This window comes from Manis javanica, chromosome 7 (genome assembly GCF_040802235.1).
Source record: "Manis javanica isolate MJ-LG chromosome 7, MJ_LKY, whole genome shotgun sequence".
Classification (NCBI taxonomy): Eukaryota; Metazoa; Chordata; class Mammalia; order Pholidota; family Manidae; genus Manis; species Manis javanica.
In genome coordinates, this window is record NC_133162.1 from 33,951,291 (window position 1) to 33,978,682 (window position 27,392).

At 36.3% G+C, this 27,392-nt stretch overlaps 1 protein-coding gene across 6 annotated transcripts in view; it reads right to left on the reverse strand.

The window, feature by feature from the left end:
- The window catches only part of EXOC6 (exocyst complex component 6), a 278,392-nt gene that overhangs the window by 71,868 nt on the left and 179,132 nt on the right, over positions 1-27,392 (reverse strand). For all 6 annotated transcript variants that reach the window (XM_073240691.1, XM_073240690.1, XM_037015771.2 and 3 more), the window contains 2 exons: positions 25,539-25,650; positions 24,883-25,017 (listed from right to left, as the gene is read on the reverse strand). In XM_073240691.1, the coding sequence (XP_073096792.1) occupies positions 24,883-25,017; positions 25,539-25,650 (247 nt within the window). The remainder of the gene's footprint in view (positions 1-24,882; positions 25,018-25,538; positions 25,651-27,392) is intronic.

A 27,392-nucleotide genomic window follows, 5' to 3' on the forward strand; every position in this document is an offset into this window, starting at 1 on the left:
TTCTGGGCTTTTAAGGAAATTTGTATCCAATCATTAGCTGGCCACTAAGCTAACCAACAAAGATTTCAGTGGCCACACATAACAAAGAATACAGACTCTATAGAAGTAATTAGTTAAAGTCACAAAACAACCAACCAACTACCAGGAAAAAAAAAAAACTTTGGGGAGAGAGGAGCATCTGATTTCCAGAGCTGCCACAATATATGTTAAATGTCCAATTTTCAACAAAATTTACAAGTTATGCAAAGAAACAAGAAAGCATGTCCCATACATAGGAAAAAAGCAATCAACAGAAACTTACTGAGGAAGCTGACATTGCACTTATAAAACTTCAGATCAGCTATTTAAAATATATCCAAAGAACTAACAAAACCATGTCTAAAGAACTGAAGGAAAATATGATAACAATGCCTCACAAAACAGAGAATATAAAGAGACAGAAACAACAACAAAAAAGAAATTCTGCAGGTGAAACATAATAAATGAAATGAAAAAAATCACTATAGGGGTTCCATAGCAGATTTGTGCAGATGGAAGAAAAAGAAGATATGACCAACAATACAAAACAACTAGACCTAACGTATCTATAGAACACCCCACTTAACAGCAGACCATGCATTGTTCTCAAGTGAACATGGGACACCATCTTGAATAGAGTACATGTTAGGCCATAAAACAAGTCTTAGAACTGAAATCACACAAAGTATGTGCTCCAACCAAAATGGAATGAAATTAGAAATTAATAATAAAAGGGTTATTTGGAAAATTCACAAATATGTGGAAATTATACAACAGACTCCAATAAATAACCAATGGGTCAAAGAAGAAATCATCACTGAAATCAGAAAATATTTTTGAGATAAGAGAAAACAAAAACACAGTACCAAAATTTATGGGATGCAGAGAAAGGAATGCTTAGAGAAAATTTTCTAGTGTACCTGCCTATATTAAAAAAGAAGATATTAAATCAATAATCTAAACTTCCAAATTAAGAAACTGGAAGAAAAAATGATAGTTGTGGGTTCTCCCCCAGACAGCAGCACTCTGATAGAATGGCATGAGGAATACTGGGGGCTGAAGACTAGGCATTGAGGTCTTTGGGACCAGGGCAAAAGACCCCATGCCTACGCTTTTCTTTTAAAGGCTCACATAGACTTGGACAGGGAGCATTTTTAAAGGTAAAACTAGATCTCTGCCTTTCTAGGTTTTTTTTTTTTAACCTCCTTAAGGAGGGTAGACAAGTTACCACCCTGGTCAGAAAGCTTTCAAGCTAAATTTAATTTGATGGGGGGGAGTAGGAGATAATGTGATGTTTCTGGAAAAACTAATACCTATTTAGCTTCTTACCTTAACTAAAAAAAAGACATAAATACCACTAACTATTGTTAGTCACATATTACATGTGAATACAGTTTAACCTAACATGTAATTTTATATCATGTCTATGAATAAGAGCACTGTAAAGTCACTAGATGAGTAAGACAGCTCCCGCCTTCAAGGACCTCACAATTCAGGGAGAGTTATAATATGGTTTCACTTTCTGTGGTTTCAGTTACACACACAGTCAACTTCAGTCCAGAAGCAGATGATCCTCCCTGATATATCATCAGGAGGTCAACAGGAGCCAATGCTACATCACAATGCCTACATAATTCACCTCACTTCATCTCATCATCTCGGCATTTTATCATCTCATACTACCACAAGAAGAAAAGGTGAGTTCAGCACAATAAGATATTTTGGAAGAGTCTAACATAACTTTTATGATAGTATATTACTATACTTGTTCTATTTTATTATAGTCATTGTTAATATCTTACTGTGCCTAATTTATATATTGAGCTTCATCACATGTATGTATGTATAAGAAAAAACACAGTACATATAGGATCACACAATCCACAGTTTCAGGCATCCACTGGGGTCTCAGCATGTATCCCCTGAGAAAAGGTAAGACTATTGTATAACAAAACATGACTGATGCTATAGTAGAGGTTTTACAAAGCATCTAGAGTGAAAAAAGAAGGAAATAATTATTACTTATTTGGTAAAAGCCTTGTTGGAGAGGATGTCATTTGAGTTGCAATTTTAAAAAATATAACCAGGAACCCTTACTAGGTATTTTGGCTTGCAGCCTTAAAAATTTTTCAGAAGAACAATGTAAGAGAAAGGAAACATGAACAACTAAAATGTGCCATTTCCACATTTCAATGCTTTTGCTTTCCTCTCCAGTTCCACAATGTCTAACCACTCATTACTCATTGCCACATTGGGCTGAAGAAAACCAAGCGCTTTTACACCTGCCTTCACAGTAGGACGGGGACAGGAATTTCAAGACAGATTTGTCTTCTCTCCCCATTCAGAGGTCTAACACAAATTGAACACACACAGTAAAAACTTTCAACGGTGTCTTTCCTCAATTACAGAAGTAAAAATAAACACTGCTTTAGATAAAATAGGAATTTAAGATAAGCTAGTATTATTGAAATTTTAATGACGCACTACTAAATATGGCAGTAGCAAAATGAGCTCTGACTCAAAACAGTTACAGCAACTTAAACTGTTAGTTTCTATTACCAATTGCTCTGTAATTCAAATCTCAGAAAATTCTTAAGATTGAGAAGCTTAACATTAGTGCTCATCTATAACACTTTATCAGCCACTGTATATTTGGCACTCTGAGTAACGGAGGTACAAAACATTCACTGAAACGTCAGCCTCATTAAGGTGGGAAGTTTGTTGATCATTTGTGCACTGACAGATCCCAACACCTAGAACAGTGTTGGCAGTATATGAGTACTTGCTAAAAAATTTTAAGTCACTCTTGTCTTGACAAAGTTTATAACCTAGTTGGGATAGGAAAGTACCACAAGTACGAAAATCATGGAATGAATAAATATTAATAAATTTGTGTTGACTATGTGTGTGGCAAAAATGCAGCAAAAAAGGAGGAATCATGTGGGCTGGAAAGCAGATTTATGTCACTTGCTGTTCCAGTTACTATTGTTGAGTAACAAACTATCCCCAAAATCTTAGTGGCTTAAAATAACAAGCATTTTATTATCCAAATTGCCCACATTACCTTAATGTATGTAGTTATTTGCATGCAAGGGAGAAAAGATAGGATTTTAAACATACACAGAATGATTTTTATAAACATCAAACAGTGGTGAAATAGAAAACGGGGTCATATTTAATGTGCATGAGCCACAGCTCTAATATGTACATCATTTTTCAACCTAACAGCATCAAGGACAGGTACCCAAGATAGCAAATGCTATGGCCAACAGAACTATGCATGACACACCTTAATGATATCACTTCTATGCCAATTTTTTAGAGCAATATAAAAATATTTATTTACTACTTTGTATTTTGCCCCAGTGTTTATCATTGGCCCATTTATTTCATTTCTCACTACCTTTACTGAATCAAAGCAGATATTGGTCACTACAGAATTGAAGTTACACTGTAATTCCAGATGGTAGCCAGATAAAGGAGGCCTAAAGCTCAGAACAGTACCATCATACTGTAATACTCAACTCACTTCCCTTCTCTCACCAGGCAAAGAAAATTTGGAGTCCTATTGCTCCTATCCTCTGCTACACTCCCACCTGTATCCACACTGCTATGTATGATTTAACTTGCTTTTTTTTCCTAATGTAGGCAGGGAGGGAAAGAGTATCAAGAGATTCCTCTCCTCCAGACTTACAGAGTAAGGTACTTGGTGAAGTTATACATTTTTAACATATGGCCATTCTTTTACAATCTTAATTTAAATCTACCTTTAAAATCAATGATGTACTTCTTAATTCCCATTTTACTAGATGGAATTTTATTAAAATAAAGATTTCACATTTTCCTGGATTTTTTAAAGCAAAATGGGATAATTAAAACATTAGCCCAAAGTTGAGATGGGGAAAGGAACTAAATATCTAGAAATTTTTAAGTCATGAGGGAAAACAAACATTTTATTTATTTAAGGAAAGAAAAATTATGAAAATGATGATGAAACTATTAACAGTATAGTCAAATGAAGTCATTATAATTATGCTTTCTGGGTAAAGTGGTTCAAAAACTACTGATTTTCTGAAAAAGAACTAAGCAAAAATAAAGGGGAAAACAAAAAATTATTTGTCACCTTTTATTGTTACTATCTAGCACTTTGCTAATTAATGTAGTCTTCTGAGGTGACACCAAGGGCAGGTTCTACTTTTTCCATAAACTATCGAGGTCAAGATAACTTTTCTCAACATTTTAAATGAAATTTTGATGGGAGGTATTTTGTATTTTTTAAAATGTATTAATGCTTTCAGATTGTTACAACAAAGAAACCTAAGGGTCCGTGGCTGCGTTGTGTGAAAGAAAAATTTCAGACAGCAGTTATAGGCAGGAACATTTTTAAAGTCAAACTTGAAAGGACTTTGCTAAGGACTACAGAACTGTTATTTTATAATCCAGGCAAATATAAACATTAGGAAACATGTGCATGAACTGATTCGCTATATTTTATTTTTAAAGAAATAGAAGCAAGAAAAGAAAGAAATTATCGTTTTAACTTTTCCTGTACCTTATACACAGGGATACACTGAATTATTTGGTAAGCAAGTTCTATAAAAGATTTCCCCCTTCTTGCAACAGGCCCCAAATACATTTTGGAAAATCACTCTGCCCCCAGTCACAGCTCTATTTGGTCTAGACAAGATTAAACCTGTATCTAGCTCCTAGAAAAGATCCTGATGAGTTTAAGTCAATTAGCAATTACCATCCTCTTATCCACAGAGAGCTCCATAGCAGCTAGTAGAGTGTCACACTCTGGCTTCCTTTAGATGATAGGGCATGAGGGTATAAGATTTAGAACTGTAGCCAGGCAGTATATTGTACCAGAACTGGAGAGCTGATAGTGGCTAGACCACCACAAGGCCAAAACTGCATAGAGTTGAAAGGTGGAGGTACTCTGGGTCCTTAGGTCTCCTGAGCAGCTGGCTTTAGCCTCACATGAAATCTTCCCTGTTCTTGGGACTTTGCAATCACACTGGCTAATAATTTCTGTTTATTAAGACAGTTTGAGTTGATTTTTTTGCCAGTTCCTGTCAATTTTGTTAATAGCCCTGATTAATATAACTGTTTATTTGAAACATTTTATTGAACATTCTGGAAAAAAGTTAGATTTAACATAATTCATTTAGAACAAAGGGAACACTTACCTGATATTTCTCTGAGCCTTAAAAATCCAAGCAGGACATGAAGTTGGAACTGTCAAAACAAAGGAACTATTCTCCCTAGCTAATTTCTTCCTACTCTAATTCAAGAAATAATGTTCCAATCTATGATCTTGATCTAAAAACCTCTAAATGTTAGTAGCATATGGCGACTAACTCATTAGCCAATGTCACTACTGACACTACGGACAGACGTAGAAAAATACATAAGACTAAACATAGAGAACCCTAGGAATTATTTATGACAGGGGAAGGGAAGTGACAGGAGCAGTTAAAAAGAAATACACCTAAAAAAACTCAAGATTTTCCAGGAAAGAAGGCAAGAAATATGGTAGCACCATAAAAAATTATAGGCAGAAAGAACCAATTTAAGAAATTATCATTTTTTATTTAGATTATTTAGGCATCAGTTGAAAATCAAAGGAAGTTCTTTTATTCTTATATTTGGTTCCTAAAATTGAAATAAAAAATGATTTTCTCGCTTATTCTTCACATTAATTTAGTGAAATGGTTACTTTTCACCAGGTTTTTTTCATCGTACTACAGTATTATGGTAGGTTGATGGTTTTAGGATATGTATTATACCTTATACATTGCAGTTCACATACTACCACTTGATCAATAACACTCTGGATTAAACAAAGCTCAATATCTGCTCCACTTGAAATATTAAGTCAAATGTAAAAAGCCAAAAGATTATATTACAATACTTACAGTTTTCATAAACTTCTAGAAATCTCTTTAAAATATTTTTCTTCATAAAAGAACATAGTCAACATGGAGTATAAGTCAGAAATGTGTGATCTTACAGTTCTAAAGTCAGCAAAACAAAAATAGTATACTAAACATTCTATTAGAGATACAGGTTAATATGATAGGGTATAGTTAATCATATCAAAAAATTTTCCACAGAGCAAATCCAAAGCACTTCTTAGGGTACCTAGAGTTAGATAATGCAAGCTGAGTGCCACAGAGAAAGCCACAGCCCAGATGAACCAGAAAGAAGCTTGAAGACAGAAATTTAAGGAACCGACACCAACTGCTTCTAGAAGGAATTTTATTTTTCCCTAGAACAGACATTCAAAACACACGAAATCCAACACAATTTTTAAATAAAATATGCATGATTAACACAAAATGACTAAACATGATTTACACTCCTCCTTTTGGGTCACTGTATTTTAAGTTCAGGATCTCTGAACTTTCTGATCTCGGGCTTTCTAGCTTCTGTAGATGGGTTTATACCAGTTTCTCCCTTCCCTTATCTCTGCTGATTGCAATCCTATCTACCCAAGCTCAAAACTGATGCAAATACCCAAATAATGTCAGGGTCTAGGCAGGTAAACTGAATGACTATCAAGGTGACTGTGGCAGGCAGGAGACTATAGAGCATAAATCTCATCTAAAGGCATTCAAATTCAAAATGCTACAAAACCAAATCAAACATGTCTACAGGACCAAATTTATCTACTTATTATATATTGTAATTATTTGTCTGTAGCTATCTGCCCTTTTAGATTAAAAAAAATCCTTGTGATTGAGAACCATTGCACATCTCTTCAGCAACTAGCACAGTACAACAGAAAAATATTTTTGACCAAAACACACCATTTAATATATCTTCCCAGGCCAAAGCTATCAGTTTAGATGAAAACTTGAAAGCAATGCTTTGTTCACAAGAATGTCTTTTGGGATACAATCAAAGCCTTACTTTAGACAGGACAAAGTATTCAATTCTTGTTCCTTATCAAAGTAACCTGTCCTAGAAAAACCTGAATTTCTTATGGAGCCACCTGCTTAGCCACTCCACTTCTAGCAATACACAGGAAAGGGCACTATAGGTTCCGAGCTACAATCAGTCTAGAATAATTCAAAATTCAGCTTCTGGATTATCTAGGATTCTTAATATAAAGTAGGTTAATATGAACGGAATAATTTTCTAATTCTCAAAATACCTAAATTCTCTCCTTTTCCTTTTTAAAAGATGGGCGAGGGGGGCGGAGCCAGGATGGCGGCGTGAGTAGAGCAGTGGAAATCTCCTCCCAAAAACACATAGAGCTATGAAAACATAACAAAGAAAACGCTTCCTCAAATAGAGACCAGAGGACACAGGACAACATCCAGACCACATCCACACCTACAAGAACACAGCGCCTTGCGAAGGGGGTAAGATACAAGCCCCAGCCCAGCGGGACACGAGCGCCCCTCCCCCCAGCTCCCGGCGGGTGGAAAGAAACCGGAGCGGTTTTTTTTTTTTTGACAAGTGCTTTTTGGAAGCCTTAAAGGGACAGGGACCCCGTTGCTAGGGAGGCAGGGCGGCGGGACCGGTGAGCGGGTGACTGGGACCGGCACCTGAGGACAAAGAATATGGCGCGTTTTTCCCTATGGGACCGGTGGGCAGGTGCCTGAGACCACCGCCTGAGGATGGAGGAAATCGCGCGTTTTCTCCCTTTTTTTCTCTTTTTGATGAGTGCTTTTTGGAAGCCTTAAAGGGACAGGGACCCCGGTGACAGGGAGGCAGGGCGGCGGGACCAGCGAGCGGGTGCCTGGGACCGGCGCCTGAGGACAAACAATATCCCGTGTTTTTCCCTGCGGGACCGGAGGGCGGGTGCCTGAGACCGGCGCCTGAGGACAGAGGAAATCGTGCGTTTTTCCCCTTTTTTTTTCTCTTTTTGGCAAGTGCTTTTTGGAAGCCTTAAAGGGACAGGGACCCCGGTGCTAGGGAGGCAGAGCAGCAGGACCGGTGAGCGGGTGCCTGGGACCGGCGCCTGAGGACAAAGAATATCACGCGTTTTTCCCTGCAGGACTGGTGGGTGGGTGCTTTTTGGAAGCCTTGAAGGGACAGGGACCCCGGTGCTAGGGAGGCAGGGCAGCAGGACCAGTGAGCGGGTGACTGGGACCGGCGCCTGAGGAAAAAAGAAATCGTGTGTTTTTTCTTTTTTTTTTTCTGTTCCCTCTCTCACTGTTGCTGTTGTTGTTTGGTTTAGAGAGTGCTTTTTGGAAGTCTTAAAGGGGCAGGACAGGACACTTAGACCAGAGGCAGGGAATCTGGGGATCTCTTGGCACTCTAACCCCTGGGCAACAGGGAGCACAGAGGCTCCTTATGGAGATAAATAGCATCCCGGCCACTCCCCCTCCAACGGGGATCCACCACTTTGGAGGAGCAGCCCCAGCCAGGCCACGCCCACAGCAACAGCGGAGATAAACTCCATAGCAAACCGGCAGGTAGCAGAAGCCCTGTCTGCGCACACCTGACAAGCATAAGCCACTAGAGGTCACTATTCTCCCAGGAAAGGAAGGCCACAAACCAACAAGAAGGGAAGCTCTTCCAGCGGTCACTCGTACCAGCTCCGCAAACTATCTCTATCACCATGAAAAGGCAAAACTACAGGCAGACAAAGATCACAGAGACAACACCTGAGAAGGAGACAGACCTAACTAGTCCTCCTGAAAAAGAATTCAAAATAAAAATCATGAACATGCTGACAGAGATGCACAGAAAAATGCAAGAGCAATGGGATGAGATGCAGAGAAAAATGCAAGAGCAATGGGATGAAGTCTGGAAGGAGATCACAGATGTCAGGAAGGAGATCACAGAAGTGAAACAATCCCTGGAAGGATTTATAAGCAGAATGGATAAGATGCAAGAGGCCACTGAAGGAATAAAAGCCAGAGAACAGGAACGTATAGAAGCTGACATAGAGAGAGATAAAAGGATCTCCAGGAATGAAACAACACTAAGAGAACTATGTGACCAAACCAAAAGGAATAATATTCGTATTATAGGGGTACCAGAAGAAGAAGAACGAGGAAACGGGATAGAAACTCTCTTTGAAGAAATAATTGCTGAAAACTTCCCCAAACTGGGGGAGGAAATAATCGAACAGACCATGGAAGTACACAGAACCCCCAACAGAAAGGATCCAAGGAGGAAAACACCAAGACATATAGTAATTAAAATGGCAAGGATCAAGGACAAAGAAAGAGTTTTAAAGGCAGCTAGAGAGAAAAAGGTCACCTATAAAGGAAAACCCATCAGGCAAACATCAGACTTCTCGACAGAAACCCTACAGGCCAGAAGAGAATGGCATGATATACTTAATGGAATGAAACAGAAGGGCCTTGAACCAAGGATACTGTATCCAGCACAATTATCATTTAAATATGATGGCGGGATTAAACAATTCCCAGACAAGCAAAAGCTGACGGAATTTGCTTCCCACAAACCACCTCTACAGGGCATCCTACAGGGACTGCTCTAGATGGCAGCACCCCTAAAAAGAGCACAGAACAAAACACACAACATATGAAGAATGGAGGAGGTAGAATAAGAAGGGAGAGAAGAAAAGAATCTTCAGACAGTGTATATAACAGCTCAATAAGCGAGCTAAGTTAGGCAGTAAGATACTAAAGAAGCTAACCTTGAACCTTTGGTAACCATGAATCTAAAGCCTGCAATGGCAATAAGTACATATCTCTCAATAGTCACCCTAAATGTAAATGGACTTAATGCACCACTCAAAAGACACAGAGTAATAGAATGGATAAAAAAGCAAGACCCATCTATATGCTGCTTACAAGAAACTCACCTTAAACCCAAAGACAAGCATAGACTAAAAGCCAAGGGATGGAAAAACGTATTTCAGGCAAACAACAGTGAGAAGAAAGTAGGGGTTGCAGTGCTAATATCAGACAAAATAGACTTCAAAACAAAGAAAGTAACAAGAGATAAAGAAGGATATTACATAATGATAAAGGGCTCAGTCCAACAAGAGGATATAACCATTCTAAATATATATGCACCCAATACAGGAGCACCAGCATATGTGAAGCAAATACTAACAGAATTAAAGAGGGAAATAGACTGCAATGCATTCATTGAAGGAGACTTCAACACACCACTCACCCCAAAGGATAGATCCACCGGGCAGAAAATAAGTAAGGACACACAGGCACTGAACAACACACTAGAACAGATGGACCTAATAGACATCTATAGAACTCTACATCCAAAAGCAACAGGATATACATTCTTCTCAAGTGCACATGGAACATTCTCCAGAATAGACCACATACTAGCTCACAAAAATAGCCTCAGTAAATTCCAAAATACTGAAATTCTACCAACCAAATTTTCAGACCACAAAGGTATAAAAGTAGAAATAAATTCTACAAAGAAAACAAAAAGGCTCACAAACACATGGAGGCTTAACAACATGCTACTAAATAATCAATGGATCAATGAAGAAATCAAAATAGAGATCAAGGAATATATAGAAACAAATGACAACAACAACACTAAGCCCCAACTTCTGTGGGACGCAGCGAAAGCAGTCTTAAGAGGAAAGTATATAGCAATCCAGGACACTTGAAGAAGGAAGAACAATCCCAAATGAATAGTCTAACATCACAAATATCGAAACTGGAAAAAGAAGAACAAATGAGGCCTAAAGTCAGCAGAAGGAGGGACATAATAAAGATCAGAGAAGAAATAAACAAAATTGAGAAGAATAAAACAATAGCAAAAATCAACGAAACCAAGAGCTGGTTCTTTGAGAAAATAAACAAAATAGATAAGCCTCTAGCCAAACTTATTAACACAAAAAGAGAATCAACACAAATCAACAGAATCAGAAATGAGAATGAAATAATCACAAAAGACTCCAGAGAAATACAAAGAATTATTAAAGACTACTATGAAAACCTATATGCCAACAAGCTGGAAAACCTAGAAGAAATGGACAACATCCTAGAAAAATACAACCTCCCAAGACTGACCAAGGAAGAAACACAAAAGTTGAACAAACCAATTACGAGCAAAGAAATTGAAACGGTAATCAAAAAACTACCAGAGAACAAAACCCCGGGGCCGGACGGATTTACCTCGGAATTATATCAGACACACAGAGAAGACATAATACCCATTCTCCTTAAAGTGTTCCAAAAAATAGAAGAAGAGGGAATACTCCCAAACTCATTCTATGAAGCCAACATCACCCTAATACCAAAACCAGGCAAAGACCCCACCAAAAAAGAAAATTACAGACCAATATCCCTGATGAATGTAGATGCAAAAATACTCAATAAAATATTAGCAAACAGAATTCAACAGTATATGAAAAGGATCATACACCATGACCAAGTGGGGTTCATCCCAGGGATGCAAGGATGGTACAACATTCGAAAATCCATCAACATCATCCACCACATCAACAAAAAGAAAAAAAAAAAAACCACATGATCATCTCCATAGATGCTGAAAAAGCATTTGACAAAATTCAACATCCATTCATGATAAAAACTCTCAGCAAAATGGGAATAGAGGGCATGTACCTCAACATAATAAAGGCCATATATGATAAACCCACAGCCAGCATTATACTGAACTGCGAGAAGCTAGAAGCATTTCCTCTGAGATCAGGAACAAGACAGGGATGCCCACTCTCCCCACTGTTATTTAACATAGTACTGGAGGTACTAGCCACAGCAATCAGACAAAACAAAGAAATACAAGGAATCCAGATTGGTAAAGAAGAAGTTAAACTGTCACTATTTGCAGATGATATGATACTGTACATAAAAAACCCTAAAGACTCCACTCCAAAACTACTAGAACTGATATCGGAATACAGCAAAGTTGCAGGATACAAAATTAACACACAGAAATCTGTAGCTTTCCTATACACTAACAATGAATCAATAGAAAGAGAAATCAGGAAAACAATTCCATTCACCATTGCATCAAAAAGAATAAAATACCTAGGAATAAACCTAACCAAAGAAGTGAAAGACTTATACTCTGAAAACTACAAGTCACTCTTAAGAGAAATTAAAGGTGACACTAATAAATGGAAACTCATCCCATGCTCATGGCTAGGAAGAATTAATATCGTCAAAATGGCCATCCTGCCCAAAGCAATATACAGATTTGATGTAATCCCTATCAAATTACCAGCAACATTCTTCAATGAATTCGAACAAATAATTCAAAAATTCATATGGAAACACCAAAGACCCCGAATAGCCAAAGCAATCCTGAAAAAAGAAGAATAAAGTAGGGGGGATCTCACTCCCCAACTTCAAGCTCTACTACAAAGCCATAGTAATCAAGACAATCTGGTACTGGCACAAGAACAGAGCCACAGACCAGTGGAAAAGATTAGTGACTCCAGAAATTAACCCAAACATATATGGTCAATTAATATTTGATAAAGGAGCCATGGACATACAATGGCGAAATGACAGTCTCTTCAACAGATGGTGCTGGCAAAACTGGACAGCTACATGTAAGAGAATGAAACTGGACAATTGCCTAACCCCATATTCAAAAGTAAACTGAAAATGGACAAAGACCAGAATGTAAGTCATGAAACCATTAAACTCTTGGAAAAAAACATAGGCAAAAACCTCTTAGACATAAACATGAGTGACCTCTTCTTGAACATATCTTCCTGATCAAGGAAAACAACAGCAAAAATGAGCAAGTGGGACTACATTAAGCTGAAAAGCTTCTGTACAGTGAAAGACACCATCAATAGAACAAAAAGAAACCCTACAGTATGGGAGAATATATTTGAAAATGACAGATCCGATAAAGGCTTGACGTCCAGAATATATAAAGAGCTCACACGCCTCAACAAACAAAACAAATAACCCAATTAAAAAATGGGCAGAGGAACTGAACAGACAGTTCTCTAAAAAAGAAATACAGATGGCCAAGAGACATATGAAAAGATGCTCCACATCGCTAATTATCAGAGAAATGCAAACTAAAACTACAATGAGGTATCACCTCACACCAGTAAGGATAGCTGCCATCCAAAAGACAAACAACAACAAATGTTGGCGAGGCTGTAGAGAAAGGGGAACCCTCCTACACTGCTGGTGGGAATGTAAATTAGTTCAACCATTGTGGAAAGCAGTATGGAGGTTCATCAAAATGCTCAAAACAGACTTACCATTTGACCCAGGAATTCCACTCCTAGGAATTTACCCTAAGAACGCAGCAATCAAGTTTGAGAAAGACAGATGCACCCCTATGTTTATCGCAGCACTATTTACAATAGCCAAGAATTGGAAGCAACCTAAATGTCCATCGGTAGATGAATGGATAAAGAAGATGTGGTACATATACACAATGGAATACTACTCAGCCATAAGAAGTGGAAAAATCCAACCATTTGCAGCAACATGGATGGAGCTGGAGAGTATTATGCTCAGTGAAATAAGCCAAGCGGAGAAAGAGAAATACCAAATGATTTCACTCATTTGAGGAGTATAAGAACAAAGGAAAAACTGAAGGAACAAAACAGCAGCGGAATTACAGAACCCAAAAATGGACTAACAGGTACCAAACGGAAAGGAACTAGGAGAATGGGTGGGCAGGGAGGGATAAGGGGGGGAAGAAGAAGGGGGGTATTAAGATTAGCATGCATGGGGGGGGAGGGAGAAAGGGGAGGGTGGGCTGCACAACACAGAGAGGACAAGTAGTGATTCTACAACATTTTGCTAAGCTGATGGACAGTAATCATAATGTGGTTGTTAGGGGGGACCTGATATAGGGGAGAGCATAGTAAACATAGTATTCTTCATGTAAATGTAGATTAAAGATTAAAAAAAAAAGAGAGAAAGAAAGAAAAGGGGGATTACTCCTTGATAGGATAAAACTATTGGTAAATCAAAGATCAACGCATGCTTTAAATATCCTTAATGTTGATCACTTAAAGAGTGTCAGATGATCAGCTATGGAGGTACTCTTTTCTGATAATATTCCTTTCTCTTAATAAACGAAAAAAAAAAAAAAAAGCAGTTCCTGTGTGCTGACCTCCAATGAGTTCTACACAGTGGTATAGCGGGCATGTCAAAGTGTGGGCAAAGGGTCTGTTTGTTTCTATGCAGATCAAGGCCTAGCTTGGATACCGAGAAAATGAACTAAGATACGATATGAGGAGGAGCTTCCAGCATCAGCACTCTCTGGAGGACTTGTGCCAGGGGGATGATCATCAAAAAGCCTCCACAGGGATCTGGGCGATGCTGCGGTTGTGGCTGCATCCACCCCACCGTTTCCTGGACTTGCCATTGGAATGAGGAGGGAGATGTCTAGGCTGGCATGTGCATACAGTGAGACAACGAATTTGACCGGATCTGTACTGTTGGAACTCAACCAGGAGTTGGGAGGGGTGCAAGTTGTAGCACTCCAAAATCTTATGACTATAGACTATCTATGGTTAAAAGAATATATGGGATGTGAACAGATCCCAGAAATGGGCTGCTTTAATTTGTCTGATTTCTCTCAGACTGTTCAAGTACAGTTGGACAATATCCATCATATCATAGACAAATTTTCACAAATGCCTAGGGTGCCTAAATGGTTTTCTTGGTTTCACTGGAGATGGATGGTAATTATAGATTTGCTTTGTTTATGTCACCATATTCCTATTATGTTAATATGTGTGTGCAAATTAGTTAGTAGTTTAAAACCTATACATACTTAAGGTACTCTATAAGAAGATATGTCAAAGAAATAATCAATCCTCCCATGTTTTCTTCCATATGCTACCTCTATAGCTTTTCTTCTTCCTTCCTAATTACAACCCTTAAATAGAATTCGTGCCTCATATCGAATTTACCAAGTATCATAATTCCTCCAGGTGGTAAAGATACCTCGAGACAAGTGCTGAGCACAGAAGCCACAGGGCATAAATCTGCAAAGAAGTAAAAAGCTAACCTTTTCAAACAATATGGCTTCTCTCTCACTTACCAACTTTACATTTCCCTGTATGGCCCCGGAAGATGACTGGTTAGCCAGAGACGGGTAAGATTCCTCAAGGGAGGAACAACTTAAGACAGGCACAGTCGCAGGGGGGCCATCAGGTGAGAAATTGGGGATCAACAGAGGTGAGGCTCAGAACCTCATCCCCCCTGCTTTGAGAGAAATCTTCTGCATCCGTGGATGTTTTGCTGCCCTTGTCTAGCTTGGATTAATACTTAGTCCATAGGCACACACCTGATCATCTACATTTGCCCTCTTACAGCACTAAACTATGTTTTCTACCTTTATCTTGCATCTACCTACCACTTCAGCATTTTATTAGAAATAAAAATAATAATAATAATAAAGGGAGAAATGTGGGATCAACATATAAATCAAGTATAAAAATCAAACGAATATTCATATTTGACCTGATTGTTTATAGTTCATAATGCGTGATCAAAACCGAAAGTTTCTGTGATGACTGCCCTTGTACTGTTCACCATGTAAGAAGTTACTCACTATGTAAGAATTCGTTCACCATGTAAGAACATGTTCGTTATGCTTCAGAAGATTGGAGACTGACGAGAATTAGGCTTGAGATGGATTAATGATTGTACATTGAGCATTGACCCCCCTATACTGAATTTTATTGTTGTTAACAACCATTTGATCAATAAATATGAGAGATGCCCTCTCAAAAAAAAAAATGAACTGTGTCATAATGCATGAGCAAAACCAAAAGTTTCTGTGATGACTGCCCTTGTACTGTTCACCATGTAACTTATTCACTATGTAAGAATTTGTTCTCCATGTAAGAACTTGTTCGCTATGCTTTAGAAGATTGGAGACTGACGAAAATTAGGTTTGGGGTGGATTAATGATTGTGCATTGAGCATTGACTCCCCTATACAGAATTTTATTGTTGTTAACAACCATTTGATCAATAAATAGGAGAGATTCCCTCTCAAAGAAAAAAAAAAGTACACACTTCCAATTGTAAAATAAATAAGTAACCGGGATGTAATGTATAGCATAAGGAATATAGTCAAAATATTGTAACAACTTTGTATGGTGATAGCTGGTACCTAGAATTATCATGTATATAAATGTTGAATCACTGTGTTGTACACCTGAAACTAATGTAATACTGTGTGTCAACTACCCTTCAATAAAAAATAATTAAAAAAAAAAAAAAAAGATGGGCGATACATTTTTTGCCTTTCCAATTTTCAGAGGCTTTAGAACCTCAAAAATGCTAAAGAATGGCTTCAGGGCTTTGTATCAGTATCTACCACTGCTTAGGTAATCTAGGTCATTTGTCATCAGTTTGCAAATTATCTGATATAAATAGCTTAAGTACTCCTCAAACATTTCCTTCCCTATTTCTGCTTTCTACAACCTTAATAAGAGGCACTTGTCATAATTAACTTATTACTGATGATAAATTACAGAAAAACACAAAGCTGAGCACTTTTATGTATCAATGGGGTTGTGGTAATCTATAAATCTTGTTGATCTCCCTCCTTTGCTTATAGAACTGAAAAAATGCTTTTTTTTCTGTTACCTTTTATGTTTGTGACAAAGTAGCATCCCAATTATTTACTTCTCTGTATAAATAACCTAATTATGTATTCTATTTAGTAATATTTAAGCTTTTGCTTTTTGCTTTTTTTCTGATCTGCCTCTAAGGATTTTGTCATGCAACTGCATTAAATCAGCTGCTAGCATAAATCTGCCTTATGCAGCCTGCTCTGATGGGGGAAGATGTCAAAAGGAGAAGATGGTGGCAGCAGATGACAAAAGAAATAAATGTTACATGTATTGCCTTTAAAAAATGACAATTTGCACAAACAAGAAACTGTACAAAGGAACACTCCACTGATATCATAAAAGGAAATATACAAAGCGTGTACGTAATCAGAAGTGGAAATACAATTAATCAGTGAAGAATTAATATTACAAGTGTTCTTGCAAAGTAATAATACATCAATTTTATATATGTAAAATAACAATTCTAATTTAAATGAGAAATTTAAAGATTCCTAATTCCTTACTAGTTTTAAATGTGTGATTCTACCAGTTTATGAATTTCTATCTTTACTACAAAAAAATATATAAATTTTACTTTACTTATACACTAACACTTCAGTTATTCAGATGTCACTTATACAGTCAGTAACTAGGAAGGAAGCCAAAAGAGTCTCTGAGTAGCCAAAAGTGATACTGCAATTCACACACCAATAAGTAAGCTGTAGTAAATTCCATAATGGAATACTACACTGAATAGAAAATAAACAAATTACAGCTATAAGCAACAACACAAATTAAATATTCCAAATCACACCGACTGAAGTAAGACACACAAAAAGATGCACTCTGAATGATTCCATATAAACAGAGCTCAAAAACAGACAAAAAAATAATCAGTACTGTTAAAATCAGTGCTGAGAGAAGAAGAGATAATGACTGGGAGGAGGGAGGAGGAAACTTCTACAATACTACTAATGTTTATTTCTTGACCTTGTAACTACATTGGTGAGTTATCTTTTTTTTTCAACTTAAATAGAATTTATTTTTTAGAGCAGTTTTAGATTCACAGCAAACTAAGGGAAAGGTATGGAGATATCCCATATACTTCCTGTCCCCACATTCACATGGTCTTCCCCCACTATCAAGGTGCCGCACCAGAGTGGTACATTTGTTACACTCAATGAACCTACATTGACACACCATTATCATCCACAGTCCATAGTTTGCACTACAGTTCACTCTTGGTGCTGCACATTCAATGGGTTTGGACAAAAGTGTAATGACACGCATCCACCATTACAGTATCATACAGAGTAGTTTCACTGCCCTAAAAATCCTCTGTGCTCTATCTATTCATCTTTCCCTTCCCTGCTACCTATGGCAACCACTGAATTTTTAGTAACTATATAGTTTTGCCTTTTCCAGGATATCATATAGTTGGAATCGTACAATATGTAGCCTTCTCAGATTGGATTCTTTTACTTAGTAATATGGCACTTAAAGTTCCTCCATGTCTTTTCACAGCTTGATAGCTTTTGATTGCTTTTTAGTGAATAATATTCCATTGCCTGGATATACCACAATTTATTCATCTATTCACTTACTGAAGGACATCTTGGTTGCTTCCAAGTTTTGGCAATTAGGAATAAAGCTGCTATAATCACCCGTGTGCTGGTTTTTGTGTGGACATAAGTTTACGGTTCACTAGGTATAAAAGGAATGTAATTGGTGGATTGCATGGTAAGAGTATGCTTAGTTAATCTGTCTTCCAAAGTGGCTGTACCATTTTGCATCCCCACTAGATTCTGTTGCTCCACATTCTCACCAACATCTGACGGTGTGAGTGTTTTGGATTTTGGCCATTATAATAGGTATGCACTAGTATCTCATTGTTTTAGTTTGCATTTCCCTAATAATATATGATGTAGAGCATCTTTTCATATGCATACTTGCCATTTATATATCTTTTTTGGTGAAGTATCTGTTCAGGTCTTTTGCCATTTTTTAATTGAGTTGGTCATTTTCTTATGGTTGGATTTTAAGAGTTCTTTCATGCATATTTTGAATAACAGTCCTTCACCTGATACGTCTTTTACAAATATTTTCTCCCAGTCTGTGGCTTGTCTTCTCATTATCTTGAAGATGTCTTTTGCAGAATATAAGTTTTAATTTTAATAAAGTTCAATCAATTATTTCTTTCATGGATCACACCTTTGGTGCTGTATCTAAAAGGTCATTGCCACCCAAGGTCATCTAGATTTTCTCCAGTGTTAACTTCTGGGAGTTTTACAATTTTGCATTTTATACTTAGGTCTATGATCCATTTTGAGTTAATTTTTGTGAATGGTGTAAGGCATGTATCTAGATTCATTTCTTTGCTGTGAACATCCAGTTGTTCTAGCACCCTTTGTTGAGAAGACTAACTTTGCTTCATTGTATTGCCTTTGCTTCTTCGTCAAAGACCAGTTGAATATATTTATGTGGGTCTAATTCTGGGCTCTCTATTCGGTTCCGTAATCTGTGTCTATTCTTTGGTCAATACAACACTGTCTTTATAGTAATTTTAAATATGGGTGGTGTCAATTCTCCAGTTTGTTCTTGTCCCTCAACACTGTGTTGGCTATTCTGGGGCTTTTGCCTCTCCATATAAACTTTAGAATCAGTTTGAGTATATCCACAGAATAACTTGCTAAGATTTTGAAGAGAAATGCCCTTAATATAAAGATTAAGTTGGGAAGAAATGGTATCTTGATAATATTGAGTTTGTAAGCAATAGGAAAGCTGTTGACTTTTGTACATTAACCTTGTATCTTGAAACCTTGCTATAGTTGCTAACTGGTTCCAGGATTTTTTTTTCCCTTTTGGACTTTCTACATAGACAATCATGTCATCTTGATGTCAAACAAAGATGGTTTTATTTCTCCCTTCTCAATTGGTATCTTTTGTTTCTTTTTTTTTCCCCATTGCAGTAACTAGGACCGTCAGTATGATATTGAAAAAGAGTGATGAGAGGGGACATCCTTGCCTTAGTAGAAAAGCTTCAAGTGCATTTTGTAAACAAAATATAGTTGGGTCTTGCTTTATTGAGTCACTCTGACAAGCTCTGTCTTCCAACTGGTGTTTTTAGACCACTGATGTTTAAAGTGATTATTGATCCTACCATTTGCAACAACATGGATGGGGCTGGAGCACATTATGCTTAGTGAAATATGCCAGGCAGAGAAAGACAAGTGCAAATGATTTCCCTCATTTGTGGAGTATAACAATGAAGCAAAACTGAAGGAACAAAATAGCAGCAGACTTAGAGACTCCAAGAAGGAACTAGCAGTTACCAAAGGGGAGAGGTGTGGGAGGGCGGGTGGGGAGGGAGGCAGAAGAGGATTGAGGGGTATTATGTTATGTTTAGTACACATGGTGTGGGGGATCATGGGGAGAACAGTGCAGCACAGAGAAGGCACATAGTGGATCTGTGGCATCTTGCTGCACTGATAGACAGTGACTGCATTGGGGTATGGGTGGTGACTCGATAATAAGGGTAAATGTAGTAACCACATTGTTTTTTCATGTGAAACGTTCATAAGAGTGTATATCAATAATGCCTTAATAAAAAATTTTTTAAGTGATTATTGATACAACATGATTAATATTCACCATATTTTTACTGTTTTCTATTCATTGCACTTGTTCTTTGTTTCTACTTTTGTATTCCATTCTTTTTCTGCCTTTTGTACTGAGCATTTGTGATTCCATTTTCTTTTCTTTCTTAGCATATTATTTATACCTTTTTTCTTTTTTACCTTTATTAGTAGATGTACTACAGTTTTCAATGTACATCTACAATTATTCCAAGTCCACTTTCAAATAACACTATACCATTTCATGGGTAGTACAAGTACTTATAACAACAAAATTATCCTAATTCCTCTCTCTGGACCCTTGCTGCATTGCTGTCATTCACTTCTGCAATACGTAAATATATATTAAGTATACATAATTTAATACATTTTGCTATTATTATTTTGAACAGTTATCAATTAAGAACAAGAAAAATAAAAGTTTTCATATTACATTTTCTCTAACACTCTTCCTTTCTTCATGTAGGTCTAAGTTTCTGACCTCTATCATTTTATCTCTAAAGAGGCTCTTTTTTCTTGCAAGACAGGTCTGCTGGCAATACATTTTCTCCATTTCTGTTTTTCTCCTTCACTGTTTGGGATAATTTCACAGGATATAAAATTCTAGGCTGGTAGGTATTTTTCTCTCAAACACTGAATATTTCACTCCATTCTATTCTTGTTTGCATAGTTTATGAAGAGAAGTCAGATGAAATTTTTATCTTTGTTACTCTAGGAAAGGTGTTTTTGACTCTTGGATTTTTCTCTCTGCTTACATTACTCATCCATTCTTGAATGTTCTCTACTTTATCCATTAAAGTGTTAGAATTATAATCATAGTTTTAAAAAAAATTCCTGGTTTGAAAATTCCAGTATCTCTGATGTATCTGAATATAGTTCAATGTTTTATCTCTTCAAACTGTGCTTTTTGCTTTTTGTTTTTTTAGTCTACCTTATAATTTTTTTCTTGACAGCTACACATGATGAACAGGGTGCAAGTAACTACAGTAAATTGGCCTTTAGTAAAGTGGTGGTAAGGTGTAGGGGGAGGGGAAGTGTTCTGTAGTCCTATGATTAGGTCTGTCTTTAAGTCTTTTGTCCCTCAGCTGTGAACTCACACATGCTTCTCATTTCCACCCCTTAGAGGGACAGGATGGCTAGAGCCAGCTAGAGTTGTTTATTTCCCCTCTCCCAGTTTGGTTAGGTTTTGATAAACCCTCAGTAGCTTAATTTAGGCACTGGTTAATAGCTTCTTTTGAGGTTAGATCTTGCTGAGAATAGAATGCCTAAAGAACAGAACACTCTTACATAGTTCAAAATGGTTCCTTTTCCCTTCCCCCTGATGGAAGCACTAGAGAATTCTTCTCCAGTCTTCACCGTGAGAACCTGACAGAACTCCAGGAGGTAAAACTCACAATAATGTGGAGACCCTCTGAGATTGGGTCCCCCTGGAGTTTTAACTCTCAAACTTGTCCACACTAAGCCTCCAGCAACTTGTCAATTACAGTTCAGGTTTCCCTACTCTAATAGTGGTTCCTACAGAGGTTTCTGCTCCATTAAGTTGTGATTCTCTGTGTTTGCCTGTCTGTTTCCCTAATTCTGGGGGCAGCAATTTACCCCATGATTTCACTTCTCTGACAAATCAAAGAAAGGTTGATTTTTCAGTTTTCCCAGCTTTTTACTTGTCAGGCCACAGTGACAACTTCTAAGTTCTTTACATGCCACACTGGGAAGCAGAAGTCTGTGTTCACTTTCTAATAATTAAGTGAGCTGTATATATTTAAAATTTGTGCACTTTAAAATTATGCATGTTTATATAGGTATATTATACTTTAATAAAGGTTTTTAAAAGTCTATGTACATGTAACTTGCCCCATAGGAAGAGTCAGTTTACTACTATCACTTTAATCATAATCCTAAAAGTAACTTTGCTACAGTCATCAACAGATTTTAAAAAGGTAACTTGGAAAAATAATCAGAGGCATGTTCCTTCTGGATGCTTACAGCTGCAAACACTGCCAGGACTTAAAAGGAAAGGACACTTGATACTGGCAGATTGGAAAAGCTCCACAGAACAAAGTTAAAGAGCTCTGAGTCAAAGCTTGGCCATTTTTCTACCAGACAGATTTAAAAGGTAATGGTATTCCCATTTCCCCCCCAAATTCTGATGCAAATCTTTTCAGTTAGAAGTCTTCTGTTAGCTTCAAGTAGATCTCAGTGTGGGTCCAGGTTAATTTCAAAAAGCCGAGGTACTGCTTGAGGGCAGGAACTACTAACTCTACCACTTTTGTCTCACAGATTTAGGGAAATGAAAGGCAAGCTTCCAGAATAGTCTACATAATATTTCATAAAGCAAACAGATATGATATAAAATCAAATGCTCTGTGTATACATATGTGCTTTTTGGAAAGGAAATAAATGGAGGCGGGAGTAAAAGGACTGATAAGTGCCATAATCATTAAGCAACTAAGTAGGAATATGTTTGGTAGGGTCACTGGACTAAAAAGAATTAGGCTAATAGGTTAACTAAGCAATTCATGCTACTGTCTGTAATCAAGACTGTCCTTTAATCATCTCTATCAAAGAGGCAACAGACTGCCTACTCACTATGAAAGGAAATTCCCCCAACCTCCCTCATTAATTCACTTTTTGATTTAATAATTCTCAGTATTGAATTGCATCCTCATAGCAGAGTTCAAGACAAATTCCTGTTGAAACAGACCAAAAATACAAGTGAAGAATACTTGACCTTCATATACTGAGCTTGAAACAACTCTTGTTCTCCTATCTTAATACAGAAAGGGCTTCCTGAGTTCTGTGTGAGAACAAAAACAAACAACAAAAAACACAGATGCTCTACTATTTATACAGGCTGAACTTGATTTCCTGATTTCCAAGAAAACACAAGGGATATTCTATGACAGTTGTAGTTTCAACTAAATATCTACAACTTAAGGGACCACTGGAATGGTAAGCTAGGACTAATATTTTTAAATATCCCCTCCCAACAGGCAGATTTTGAGAAGTATAATTAAAGATCCCTTAATATAAGAGCATCATATTTCAGTATCTTTGGTTCTTTGACTTATTATAACTGATCAGAAAAATTGCTTGAAGATCCCTAGATACACCAGATGTCAAGGCAATTCATGTTTTAATCAGAGTACAGAGTAAGCTTATTAAATTTAACTTAGCAGCTCAACATGCTTACAACTCCAGTCCTTAGTAAATCCCTTCCTGATAGTGTATAACATTTGGACATAAGAAGAGAGAGCAATAAAGAAAAAGAAAAATTAAGTAAAACCTAATATAAAAGCAAATAATCAATTTGCTCTTAGATGAATAAATGTCCAAGAACTTGTGCAGTTTCTTCCTGTATTATGGTACTTATTACACCATACTGACAAGCATGTTTTTACAGTTTTTTCTCCTATGAGTTTCTTGAGGGCAGGGATACATTTCTATATTCCCAGCACCTAATAGAGTGCTCAGAGCATAGATGATATACAACAAGTGGCTCTGTGCTAAGTGTACCCTGTAATCCTCATAATAACTATATAAAGAAGGTAATCTATTGCTATTCTAATTATACAGATAACAAACCAGAAATCATTAAAATTAAAGAATGTGCCCAAAGTCACAGAGCAGTCTAATGTAAATATATGCCCTTAATTACTGTACTGTACTATCTGAATAAATGAATGCCTGTTTTGTCCAGCTTGTTTCAGTTTTATTAACTAACTTTACCTATCCACTCACTCAGATATCTTCTGCACTTGTGCCTCAAGTATCAGGATGACTACATGAGTTCAACAATCACCAGAGGAGCATAACATTTGGGGGTCAGGCAGAAATTTTGGCGACCTAGGTTTCTTTCTGGATTTCATACTTTCAAAGTCTGATTACTGTTAATATTAAATTAGTCATTTCTAAATAGAAGTATATTGAATTTTTAAATGTAAATAATTATACTATAATCTTGAGGTAAGCTGGATAATTTATAATACGGCAAGAGTAGGAACATGAAAATTCTTTTTAATATAAAACTTAAAAAGGGCTATGAATTTAAACTAGCAAGCATATTACAGATAAGGGATCAGTAAGTGGTTTATATTAGTTTAACAAAATATTTAATGCAGAGATTTATATTATGACATTATGCCAGTATCTTGTCTGTATGACCTCAAATGAATAAGTTTATAAAACAAATTTATGAAATTATTTATCATCCATTCTGCTTAAAACAACCATTAATTAATCTTTCAGTATTTCCTATGGCAATATACAAACAGAAATCTTTCCATTCAGAAAAAAATAGGTAGGACTTCAAGAACATGTAATAAGGTAGTACTTACTGTTCTTCAGATTAGAATCAATAAAGGATATAAGGCAAACCTTACACTTATCTAATTCATCTTAATGTTTGATTTCCAAACACAAAGACATACATACATATTTCATATACAATTAATTACTGAACTGTGAGACATTAATAGAAATTGTAAGATCGATTCAGCACTATTGTAAGTGTTCAAAACATGAACAAAATGTAACACAGCTGTAGAAAACATACTGTTCTCCATTTTAATGTTTAAAATGCCAAAAAGGAACTGACTTTTTACCTGCTCACTGTTGACAATGATTACCTCTAATTTTCAACTGTGAGGAATACAATGAATCATGTATATAAAACTGCCTGAATTTTTAAAAAGCTTACTTATAGCTTTATTGAATTAAATCTTTTGGTCAGATTTTTACATACCTTAAAAGTAGAAAGTCCATAAAGTCTTGTGGTATGAATAGTTTCTTGAGAAATATTGGTAATGTTAGTTATAAAATCCTCAAGGTATTTACAAGCTTGCTCCAAGTGTGTTGTATTTATGATGATTTGCACTAGCTAGAAAATACAAAATATATCTGGTTAAATGCAGCTTACATGAATATAAAGCCATTTGATTTTTAAAGATAGGATTATTACTTTCAGCAACTGTACTGTTTCTGCATAATTTTCACATTGTAGAATACAACTGATTACCTGATTTCAAAGCCTGCTGCAAATTGCTTATGAATATTATCATTTAAAAACAAACAAGAGTCTAACTACTAATTAATTTAAAATAACTTTCCGAAGTACTTTTTAAAATTTTATTTATTCCCCAAATTAAAAAAAAATAAGTATTCTCACTTTTCATGTCAAATCTGGCCGTCATAAATCTACACATGTTCTAACATCTTCAACATCTACTGTTCTCCATGTAAATCCTTTTCACAAACATTGCTTGAATTATACTGATGCTTTTTTTAAAACAAATCCACTACTACTAACAAATTAAAAATAGAAATCTAGTTTTATAAGATGATTTTCAGCAATAACTTAATTTATAATAATTGTTTCCTATAATGGAACAGTTAACCTACCTCTGTCAAACCTATATGAGGTTTCCTAATAAGGTTCAGTAAACAGCTACTCAAAGTTCTGGTCAGCAGAAGATTTGTAGATTTTCTAAGCATATCATCTATTTCTGTTGAGCTGAAAATGAAGGTATTATTGATATTATTAGTAACAGTCACTTTCTCCTAAATAAACACAATTTACTTAAATAATTTGCTTCACCTCATCCCTCTATGTATCTTTAAATAAATCACAATCACCCATATTTATTAAATCAAATTCCAATTTAACTTGATTTCACAAAAGGGACATTTTCAATAAAACAGGGTTTATTTATGGTGTAATTTAAATGTATTCAATTAGCTATTACAGTAAAACCATGATGTAGTATAAAGAAATAAAACTACTCTTAAATTATGCCTCCACTACTTACAAAAACACTTCATATAAAACTATAGCTAAAGTTAATTTTAAAATGCAAGTTGATGTCAGCTCTTTTTATATATAATTAATTACTAGATTTAATTTTAATATAGCTAAGCTATACATCTCCACAGAGATTTTTTAAAGAGATTCAATGAAATAAATTTAATTACCTTAGATTCATTTTCATTTGGTGCAAAGAAAGGAAATGCCAACGATGTTTCTTAACAACCTTACAATTGCTAGGCTAGTTTTCTCCTAATCAAAAAGCCTTCAATATAAGTAAATAATGATTTCTTGTATACATCTTTACTATCAAAACAGTTAAGCTGTCCTTAGATGAAGTTTTCTAGTCTCAGGACCACTGACATTTTAGGCTAGGTAATTCTTTGTTGTGGGGGCCTGTCCTGTGCACTGAAGGATGTTCAGCAGCCTCCCCGGGCTCTGTGCCCAACAGATGCAAGTAGTACCCCTCCCTCTAGTTGTGACAGCCCAAAATGTCTCTAAACTTTGCCAAATGTACTCTGGGGGCCAAAATTACCCCAACTGAGAACAAGTGCCTTAATTAAGCATAGGCTAAAGTTTTAGCACACTTTTACTTTCTATATTATTAAAATACTACTCTTAAAAATCTATGAAGCACAAATATTTACTAGAGTATTCAACTTAAAAATGTAAATAAAGCAAGATTTGAGAAAACATAGGTACTTGTCACTATTACTCTAATGTTCTCCATGATAACGCAGGCACTCTTTTCAATTTCTGCTAACTCTAATTCTGGCAGACCTGAGGAGAATATTTCTCACTCATTTTTTATATCTAAATTCAAGACTTCCCATGGAACATGCATACCACCAATAGGGTTTCAGAGTTGTCTGGCATCAAATTCTCAGAAACCTCTGATCTATCAACAGTGTCCCTAGAACAAGCAACATACTCACCCTGATAAAAACAAGGTGGTTGCCAGCTCCTCTGGTTTCTTTTCTGACACACTCAATTTACGCTTAAAGACACCCTGTATAACATCCTTCTCAGATGAAAGTTATCCACGATAATGTCTTTTGTTTAATTTCCCTGAACTTCCCTGAATGCTGAGTCAATGCATACTTTTTCTTCCATAAGTAAAAGCAAAGAAAACCTATGAGAACCTATGTTATGTTGTGCCAGCAAGATTCACCTGACAATACCAGTATTTCCCCATAAAGTTTTTATCTTAATTGGGCAATTTTTAAAAACTCTTTATCCTTTGTGCCTTTAACTTGTACTCTTGCTAATTTTTAAAGAACATTTCACAGCAACTAAATAGTAATACACAATAAGTCTCTAAAATATTTTACAGCTTAACCTCTTATGCAAACCGAAAATTCTTATAAGATCATATTAGGTACAGATGGTTCCTGACAGCAACCAAATAATTAAGATTTTGGAGACTTCATGGAGTGATTAATTCTCTGGCC